The sequence below is a fragment of the Rhagoletis zephyria genome, unplaced genomic scaffold (assembly GCF_001687245.7).
Source record: "Rhagoletis zephyria isolate East Lansing unplaced genomic scaffold, Rhagoletis_zephyria_1.1 Rzeph_scaffold_02722, whole genome shotgun sequence".
Taxonomy (NCBI): domain Eukaryota; kingdom Metazoa; phylum Arthropoda; class Insecta; order Diptera; family Tephritidae; genus Rhagoletis; species Rhagoletis zephyria.
Genome location: NW_016159806.1, coordinates 41,924 through 52,386, shown reverse-complemented (window position 1 = coordinate 52,386; position 10,463 = coordinate 41,924). Strand labels below are relative to the sequence as shown.

General features: G+C 33.0%; 1 protein-coding gene across 2 annotated transcripts in view; it reads left to right on the top strand.

Annotated features, from left to right (window-relative positions):
• The first annotated feature begins 1,749 nt into the window (after positions 1-1,749).
• The window catches only part of LOC108367546 (uncharacterized), a 28,850-nt gene continuing 20,136 nt past the window's right edge, over positions 1,750-10,463 (top strand). For both annotated transcript variants that reach the window (XM_017622182.1, XM_017622181.1), the window contains exons 1-11: positions 1,750-1,900; positions 1,999-2,099; positions 2,156-2,375; positions 3,752-3,809; positions 3,904-3,953; positions 4,016-4,066; positions 7,963-8,018; positions 8,184-8,246; positions 8,997-9,269; positions 9,333-9,486; positions 9,794-10,187. In XM_017622182.1, coding sequence (XP_017477671.1) covers positions 1,765-1,900; positions 1,999-2,099; positions 2,156-2,375; positions 3,752-3,809; positions 3,904-3,953; positions 4,016-4,066; positions 7,963-8,018; positions 8,184-8,246; positions 8,997-9,269; positions 9,333-9,486; positions 9,794-9,903 — 1,272 coding nt within the window. In that variant the 5' untranslated portion in view covers positions 1,750-1,764 and the 3' untranslated portion in view covers positions 9,904-10,187. The remainder of the gene's footprint in view (positions 1,901-1,998; positions 2,100-2,155; positions 2,376-3,751; positions 3,810-3,903; positions 3,954-4,015; positions 4,067-7,962; positions 8,019-8,183; positions 8,247-8,996; positions 9,270-9,332; positions 9,487-9,793; positions 10,188-10,463) is intronic.

Genomic DNA, 10,463 nt, shown 5'->3' with positions numbered 1-10,463 from the left:
ATACTTCAATACCGAGTTTATGTCGTTGATATAAATATTAAAGAGATTTGGAGCTAACACCGACCCTTGTGGTAGACCAATATCTACTGCTACCTTTGCGCCAAATCAAAGCTGTGGAGTTTATCGTGGTTGGCTACCATGAACGAATGACACAAGATCACGTAAGAACAAGAGAGTGAAAAAAGTCGATTTTTTTAGCGGGTTCTACGCCATCTTGTTTCACTGGAAAACGAGCGAAAAGTAAACAAAGCAAAGAAAACAACGAAAACCAAAATTAGCCAAAATTATTGTCAGCCACTTTAAACACACAATTTAGGTAAAATGATGCAACAAAATGCTTTAAAATGTGTTGTCATGTTGAATTAACTCTTCTTTACTTGAATAAAAGTGTAAAATAGTGGTGCTTGTGATGTAAACAAACGCTCAGCTGGCGAACCCGCTTTCGCAAACTTTTTTCTCAAAACCAGTTACAAATACAACGTCGCGTTCTTACGTGATCTTGTATTTTTGGTTCATGGTTGGCTACCGTCCACAAATATAAATATGCACTCTGCATGGTTTTTACAATATATGCTTTAGGTCGAGTCCAAAAACTCACTTTACTGCACACCTTCCTTTTGGTCTACATGAAATTGCAAATACTGTTAGTACATCCATTTTTTCATGTACTAAAAATCGTACTTACCTTAAGGGCTACATGTCCAAAATTATTGCTACGTGTTCCTAATTAATCAATCTTTGTATATTTACTGATTGTTTACATATTTTTATATGCGTTTTGGCATTTTTCTCTCGTAATTGCACCAAGATGACGTCACGCAAAAATGACGCTCAAAAATCCTCTCTCATTCTCAAGTTCGGGTAAAATCAAGGCGAATTTATGCAAGGTGGTGTTGATGGCGAATTTAGATTTTCGCCGCGGTACTTCCTAATGTCAAAATGATGTGTTTGTTGTAAACAAGGCGAATTCATATTACAACAAACACATCATTTTGACATAAAGAAGTACCGCGGCGAAAATCTAAATTCGCCATCAACACCATCTTGTATAAATTCTCCCTGGATAAAATCTATCCAATATTTATGCGAAAATTATGTACAAAAACCTGGCGTCGCACTTATTTTGCAAGTTGCAGGTAGGTGTAATAAAAACATGGAGGTGCTTGGTGTTGCCAATATATAATTTTTAGAGAAGAAGCCTTATCATGAGTTTCATTTTCCCCGAACCGGTTCACTTTTCACGATTATGTGCAGAATACAAATTTTCGGGTAAAATTTTTTCGGGCGAAACTCAGAATAAGGCAGAAGGTTTTAGTTAATGATGCCAATAACAATAAATGTGAAATTCTAAGTTTTTTACAATTAAAGAACTAACAGCACTTTTTTTCTTTTTTTTTCGGTTAAAAAAATCAGTTTCCGCCTCCGGAATCTTAACGCCGGCGGTAATACGCGTCGTTTGGTACCCCTTTCGGTTATTTTGCACTATTTTTCGGTGGGGACCATGAACTGCACCATGACCTTTATAAAACCTGCAATAATATCTTCCTGACTATTTTTAACTAAATTTTGGAGTACTAGAAAAGACTGACCGTGATCAGCTGTGGGACATAACTTTCAAGTTGCCTCACGATTTGAAAAGAAAAATTGATATCAAGTCGACGTTGAAGTTGTAAAAGGGCGTTAGTAAAATATGTTGATATATTGCAACTTGCTTTTTTAGTTCTTGATACGTGTAACCTCCAAGTTATAAAATTATAAATATCGATGGCCAACATCGAATTTGGACCGGTATCGATGTTTCAAAAACATCGATGCATCGTTTGCATCTCTAAATATTATAAGAAGTTTATACATTGTGTTTACAGAACGCACTTTGTCACAGCTATATTTCGAATTTCGGGTAAAACCAAAATATTAGAATTTAACGAAACTATATACATATTTAGAAAGACATGAACACGTGCAAACGAGAAAAGCCTAAATGCCGTACATGTTTAGATACAACTGATAAGAAGTTCCACTCATTGAATGCAAAACTGATAAAGGGCGAACAGCGAACAAGCCTGGCTGAATTTTTATGGGAAATATCAAAAATGGATGTAAGTAGTATAAATTGCTTAGTCTATGCAGAACTAATATATTCAACGCCCCACAGAATTTTTCGGAAACTGCCAAAAGATTACCGCAACAGATATGTGACAGTTGTTTGCGTAAATTAAAAATTGCATTTTCATTTGTGATGCAAGTGCAGAAGGTTAATGGGAGCATGATAGTTGCCTTGCAAAGGGAAATGCCTATTAATTTTTGTCAAACTGCGGATGAAGCTCGAGAATGTTTTGTAGATTGTAATTCCTCATTAGCTCTCGATTCGCAAGGTAGGTCAATTTGAAGAAGGATTTGCATTTGGAAGTCTAGGATTTGCAGGTTTTGCGGAATTTAGAGAATTTATAGCGGCAGGTGATATAAAAGAAAAAGAAATACTGGACGTGGTCCGCCTCTTTCCACTGATTTCAATGATGATTTTTTTTGGTGCAAATTTATTGGGAGGTGAATAAAAGTGGAATTTTCAATATTTTTAAAAAGGGGTAGGGTAATTGAAAGACCTTTTATTTGATAAGCATATCTATGTATATACATATATGTATAATTAAAAAACGGAATAATGAAAATTTTTTAATAAAAACCTTTTTTTTTAATACATATCAAGAGATATGTTTAAAAGAGCATGAAGATACCTTTAAATTGATAAATAATTTTATATTGCTTAGTGTAAGTACACCTGTGAAGAGTTAAATTAAACAACTGTATAAATTTCTACGTAGTAAGGGCCGGACGTCGCCAACGCAAAATAATTGTTTGCAAAAAATCATACATCAAATTAAAGGTATTTTTACATCCCTTTTATTAGCTCGGGATGTAACTTTGTAATATTCATTCGCCTAAAAGATGCAGCGATTTCTATTCCCAAGTTACATACCTGATGAAAGTACGAATGGAAATTATAATAGCGAGGTTTTAGTTTTTTAAACTATATTTTTTATGCTCTTTTTAATAATCGTATTTTGGCATATATAGTTTAATATAGTTTAGTGTAAGTACAAATGTCAACAGTTAAATAAAATAACTATATATTTCTATGTAGTATTAGTGCAAGTACAACTGTCAACAGTTAAATAAAACAATTAAATAAATTTCTGTGTAGCAAGGGCTATAAACCCCAAGCGCGGCCGAAGGCCGCCTATGCAAAATAATTGTTTGCAAGAAAACATATATCAAATTAAAGCTACATTTATGCTCTTTTTAATAATCATATTTTTACATATTTAGCTAATTACGTATTTTTTTCAAAAAAACATTTTTTTAAAAAATTGTCATAATTTCTTTTTTTTAGTTTTTCTCAAAATATGTAAATAAAATATATATACATATGTAGATATGTGTATCAAGGTCTTTCAAATACCTATCCAATCATATCCCCATTTTGAAAATCGGTTCATTAGCATATGAGGTTTTGAAAATATTGAGAATTCCACCCTCCCACGAGCACCCCGCTATTAATTTCCACAAAAAAAAATACACCATTAAAATCAGTAAAAGGGGGCGGACCACGCCCACTTTTTTTTCTCACCTGCCGCTATACTGCACTTGGTCCGGAATTAGTCCGAAGTCGTTCCCGTACGCCACGTTCACCTGCAAATCCTTGAGAACCGGAACAGGCTATATGATAAATTATTAAATAATGTATTTAAAGATCCTATTGGAATAGCCCGGGCAAAAAAACGGAAATTGTCATTCGAATTTATTAAAAGGTAAATAATCTACTTTATTCTCTAACTAAGCTTTATAAGTGTAAATACATATGAATGTAAACTTATTCAAAATCTCAATTTGATTTGATTGAAGGCAATACATAAATGAAGACTCCGCGGATTCGATTACAACTATATTTGAAGGTAATATACTATTTGTATCAACAAACACTGTACATAGCTGAAACTTATTTTTATATCAACAGGTGGTGAAGAAAATGCAGACTCTAACTCGTGTAAAAATGGATGTCACAAAGGTAAACAGCATATCATTATCATCATCATCAATGCAAAAGACACTTTCTGTACTTTTTCAAAGGGTGTTTCTTAATATTTTTATACCCGAGCGCACTTGTGCACAAGGGTATTACAACTTTGTTCATATAACGGTTGTTTTTAACAGCCTGAATGAATCTAGGTAGATATAGAAAAAATGTACATATAAATACTCAGAATGAATAGTGAAGTCGATTAAGCAGACGTGTGTCTGCCCGTCCGTCCGTCCGTGTACACGATAACTCGAGGAAAAATTGAGATATCTCGACGAAATTTGGTATGTAAGTTGCCCTTTATCCAAGAACCACGCCCACTTGCCATATAACGGTATTTTCGAAAAATGCAAAATACGATATTTCTGTAAATATTGGATCCAAATTGTTGAAAATTAGTATATGGGTAATTCCCAAACCTGTACACTTGGTTATAGCTATATATTTTTTAACATTTATAAATTTATACTCTGAAATCGTTTACTGACGTGAAAAATCTGTACAGAATACGAAACTGCTTTCGGCTCTTCAAAAATTAATTCCTTTTTGTTGAATTTTTGTAAAATATTTTCCAGAATATCACTTTTTAAAAAGTAAGCTAAAGGAATAAATTAGTTCAGAAACTGTTAAAAAAAAGTATACTAACCGATAAGAATTGTACTGATTGTTAATATTAAATTCATGCTTTTTGTTTAATCTTTCTTCGTCATCAATTTCCCATATATGCCTTTTGAACACTCGCGCAGAAATAGGCTAGTTATATATAAAATCCTTTTTCACCTAAGAGTGACATTCTGGAAATATTTCACTTTTTTTGTTTTGTTTTCTTCTAAGAGTTACTTCACCAAAATATAAAAAAAAAAAACAAGGAAATCATTGAAACTCATGAAGTAATAAACAAAGTACTTCTTTTTCTCAACTAAAATTTTCTAATTTCTATAGTGTGTACAACTGTTTTTTACTTTAGCATTTCTAATTTTTACGCTAAATGGGATGAATTAAAAACAATTACACCTTTTTTGGCACTTCGTAGCTAAGTATAGTTGGCAGCCCTGGCTGCCATCCGAATCGTATTTTCGAACTTTCGAAATTGAAAGTTTTTTGGGTAATTTTGTATGAAAATAATCCTGTGTCGGAAGCGAGATAAAATAGGTTTGGACACAACAACCGAAAATCATTGTACAAATAACTAACAAACATTTTATTTTTGTTCGTTCATATAAAGCCGTGGATAAAAATATACGTATATACGAAAGGCAAATTTGTCTTTTCAAAAGAACACCACTAATATTTCCTGCAAACACAGCCCAGAAGTCATTCCCGTACTCAACAAAATGGCTAATAGAGAGCGAAAGTTGGAATGTATTGGATCTTAGGTGTCTTCTTCTTCCTGCCCGAAAATGCTCGGACTTTTTCTCCGGGTCATGATGAAATAAATATATTTCATTATTATTTCACCATGCTCCGGGTAAAAATAGGTCCATTCAATAACTTTTCCAGAAAGTACTTGCAGCGAGAGCGTAAAAGAAAAATAGAGAGTAAATTTGAGAACAAGAGAAAATTTTCAGAAAAAGTTATTAAACGCAAAACTAGTAAAAACTTGCAACTTAAGCCATTTTGACACTTTCTGACGGTTAAGTTTTGGCGGGCAATTTTCTTTTTAATTGGGAATAGCTCCCATCGTCATAAAAAAAATATATATAATAGATTAAATTTTTCATCCATATTTTCATTTCAATAATTATAGGAGTGTTCGCTATGCAGCTGCCAGTAAGAATTAGCCAGTAACAAAATTCAGAGAATAAGGTACCTTACTCTCCCAAAGAGAGAAACTTACTAAGTTTTGCGCGAACAGGAATTAGCAAACATTTGCAAGCTTCCCTGCCAGCTGGCTTCCACGGTTGCATTTCGAGCATAATAAATTTTTTAAATTATTCCAGGTAGAAACCAAAACAGGACCTATACGTATATTTCTTCTTATTCTGACTTTCTTCAACATACGCTTCAATTTCTTTGTGGAAGTCACTGTCGGATTTCCTATATCGACAGTGGTGTCGAGTGTGTTCCGATTACGAATACAGATTTTTCAGCCGAGTACCTTCCAAATGTTTGGAATTAATTAAATTAATTGAATAAACGAATATTTACCTACTTCTTTCATTAGTAAATCGCAACAAGATTGTTCATTTTTAAATTTAACGAATTCGGTGATTCAAATTAATGTTGACAAAAATGCAACCGTGTGCCACAATCCTGCTTGCAAATTCGTGCTGGGAAAATTTTTGCCTTCCCCTCCAAATGAAATGTCAAAATTGTGATCTCTCCTTGCAAGTTTTACTGGGTTTTTGGCTAAACGAATACGATTTGGTAACAATTGGTACCAACTTGTACAAATTTTTTGCATAGCGAACACTCCTTATGTTTCATCAAATCATCCTCTTAACCAGTTTGTTTACACTTGAATTTGAAACATAACCTTACTTTTGGCTCCTGCAAATTCTTGCTAGTAAAATTTTTACTAATACCTAATATGTAAATCGATAGGTTCTTTCCCTAACAATCCGCACCGGATCCGGTAATTAGAAAGCGAAAAGTTTGCTCTCAAAAATGGAACGTAGTCCAGAAGTACGGGAACGCAAAAAACCACATTGAGTGCCCAGAATTTGAGAAACAGTTGATTCACGTTGTTTTTGTTCTTGCTACTTAAATGCAAACACTTGGAAATTGAATTTCGGTTTCGCAAATTTGATTTTAAGTATATAAGTATTGAAAATACATCAACAGGCCATTCACTATTCCTTAAAAGCCCTAAGTAAATGCAGACGACATGTAAACACAAAATAGCTGATATGGCACTTAGACAGGTTATCCATTTTTACCCGGAGAAAAAGTCCGGGCTGTTTCGGGCAGGAAGAAGACACTTACGATCCAATACGTCCAATTTTCGCTCTCTATTACCCATTTTGTTGAGTACGGGAATGATTTCTGGGCTGTTTTGGACACCCGCGGGATCCCGCGTTGCGTACGGGAAAGAACCTGATGTGTGTTAGCAGGAAATATTAGTGGCGTTCTTTTGAAAAGACAAATTTGCCTTTCGTATATACGTATATTTTTATCCACGGCTTTATATGAACGAACAAAAAAGAATGTTTATTAGTTATTTGTACAATGATTTTCGGTTGTTGTGTCCAAACGCATAACCCGAATCTAAAAACTTTAACATCAAATGAAAGGATTTAATTTAACATAAATGTTTCAAATCCCCGAGCAATAGTTTATTAATAAATTCGGTTTGCACTATGCACTTTTTTGTAAATTTCGATGTGGGTTCTGCGCAAAAATACTGTGGATGGCGTAGCCGGAGTTATATGCACAAGAAATGTGGTACGCCTTTGACATGCGGAAGCCCCTCTTCTCCGGCAACAAAGAAAGAAGAATTGTACGCAACAAGTGGTAGACCCAACAAAGTGCATGTTATGCCCGACTTATACTTCTTTACTTGTTGTTAGTAGAGTTGGGTTGAGTGGGCATGTAAAGGGTTGGTTGGTGTCATGAGGGGATTTACATATATTTGGCCCAGGGCTGTCTGTCACATTCCCAAAAACTGCTGTTTACAACAATAACATGGGCACTCTTCTTGTGGTTACCTAATATTTCATTAGCTTGCTTTCTTATGCCCCCTTTACAAAATTTCAAAACCAAGTCTTTTAAAGAACATTATTCATTTGCACCATTTGAACATCCATGTAAGCATTTCATGAGTTAGTTAAAAAAGTGGTTTGATTCTGTCAAACTTCAAAGAGTCAAATGCGGCCTTTTGCATTGCTGATGTCGATATGTACAAGAAGTTAACTGATCGAAAACTTCTGTAATTCTTGCAATAGAAATTCTACATACCCTGAAAAGTATTACAGATCGCTTGGATACCGTTGAAGGAAACGTAAGTATTTAACAAAGAAAAGAAAGTGTTTCTTATGTCATAGGTACTCAAATTAGAACTTGAATATTTGTTGATCAAAAAGAAACCTTTTGTGAATATGTATTTAATAACAAACTTGTACTATACATATGTACATAAAATTTGATAACAAAATATTTTTTATAGCAAAAGATCATTACCACAAACCAGGGCATATTGTTCAAACAAGTTAAAAAAGATGAAACGAATGTAAGTTGTAATGTTACGAACTTAACTTTTTATGATTTTTATTAGGGATGTGCGATTAATCAATTACGGACGAGCTGATTTATTCATATGCATGTATACGTATATGTACACTTGTGGACAGCTGATTAAGTCAAGTGTTATTATAACTAGTTTTGGCTGTTTTTCTTGTGTTCATTTCATGTTTATATTATTTTATAAAATTTTAGCACTTTACCTAACCAGCGCCACAAATCCACATTTAAAACTTTGTACAAAAATATGAAAATTCAACAAACTTTAGCATTTGCACCCAAAAATTTTAAACTTTTCATTCAAAATTTCTAGAAAAAAAAGTGCAAATTTCAAGACGCTAGAAAATCGCGTTGACTTTTAACAGTGGTTTTTTGCTGATGGTGCTAGGCATTTTCTCCCATGCAAACGAACTTGTCGAGCATACTTTATACGGAAGAAAATTCGGACACCGTCAGCCAAAAAAATTACTTAAAATCATACCCAAAATTTCTCTAAAAATTCTGAATAAAAATTTTCAAAATTTCCGGTGCAAATGTTAAAATTTGTTGAATTTTCATAATTTTTGTACGAAATTTGAAATGTGGATGTGGAAGATCTTGACTTTTATAAAAAAAAAAAATATAAACAAAAATTCATAATCCTGATTAATCAAAATAATCGCACTCCCTAATTTTTATTAAACTATCCTATATACATATGTATGTATGTACATACATTTCTAATAAACTATATTTTAAGGTGATTGAGAAGGAAGAAAGCCACTTGGTAAAAAAAAACATCAGGCGACAGGTGTTTGTGCAGAAAGTTAAACCATTAGTCCAGTCGCCGTTGGTTACGAGACAATGCAAAGTTTTCATAAAAAAGATGAAACAGCCGCTATGCATCAAGGAAGAAAAAGGAAATGTTTATGGCAATAATGAATTATCCATACGTTTACCATTCGATTCGCATGCTTCTATTTCGCGTATGGAAGAACAAATAGAGAAATACCCAGAGTACGCCAAAGCATTGGTAATTAAATTGTGTGCATTTGTGCTTTAAATTTTATAAAGTTAATGTAAAACTTTTCTAAAGACGGCAACCTTCGAAAAATTGAGGGGCTTTTCCGAAGACGTTTTCACGGTAATGAGGAAGATTTTCAGTGATGATGTTTTATGGGATTATAACTGGAATGGTAGCTGGCGAAAAAAGGCCTTCCGCAAATTGAAAGTTCTCAACATTCTAAGAGGTTTATACTTATAGCTCATTTACTGCAATAGTGTCATAACTCAAAAAAAAAGGCAAAACTTGAGAAAACGGCTTTAATGTTTTGAATTTACATATACTTCCATAGTAAAAATGAATACATGTTTTGTTCTAATGAGATACTGGCAATCGATACGGCTATGAAATTTTTACACAACAAGAAGAGGTAGCGCTAAATTCTACATAGTCAACTCGAAATTTGTATTTTTTGAATTATGGCGCTATTGAAGTAAATGAGCATTATGTTACATGATAGGTCAAAACTGTATATTGGTTCCTTTTTTCCTTAGATGTCTTTAAAATGCAGCCATATCACAGCTTTGAACTAAGCCTCAAGAGGAGCTTTAATGCCAGTCGCAAAAGTACCTTAAGTAAAAACAAGAATGTACATATATATTAAATTTCAACCAAAAATCATGCTGAAAGAGATATGCATGCATAAAAAGTAAACAATATATTTTTACCTTAATTTAGAAAGGTCCTGTCCTACTTTTTTGTTTCGTACTTAACAAATTTTATAAAAACCAAAGTTTTTCAGTGTCGAATTTTTTCAAATCACTGGTTTTTAATAAACACTGAAACTAATTTAATGATGTAGTAAGTGTTTTTTAATTCTTTTTGTTTCTGGGTGAGTACTCTTCCGACTCTTGTATAATCGAAATTTCGAAAGAAAATGGGTTAGGGGTCTAATAATTTTTATGGAGGTTTATTTATTGCTTGAAAAATAAACGCTGTTTTTGAGTTTTATTAAGTTTTATCTTGCTCAAAAAATAAAACAATTTTGGGAGTTTTTTTTTGTAACTATGTTGATTTATAACGTTCGAATCGTTCATATTTCGCTTATGATTTCTATCTATTCATCCTTTTTTAGTACCTTGAAAAAATAAAAATAAAATAAAGAGGGACGGTAATCATTATGAGTAAAATAATTTAAATCAGCATTTAATCATTATTTTATGA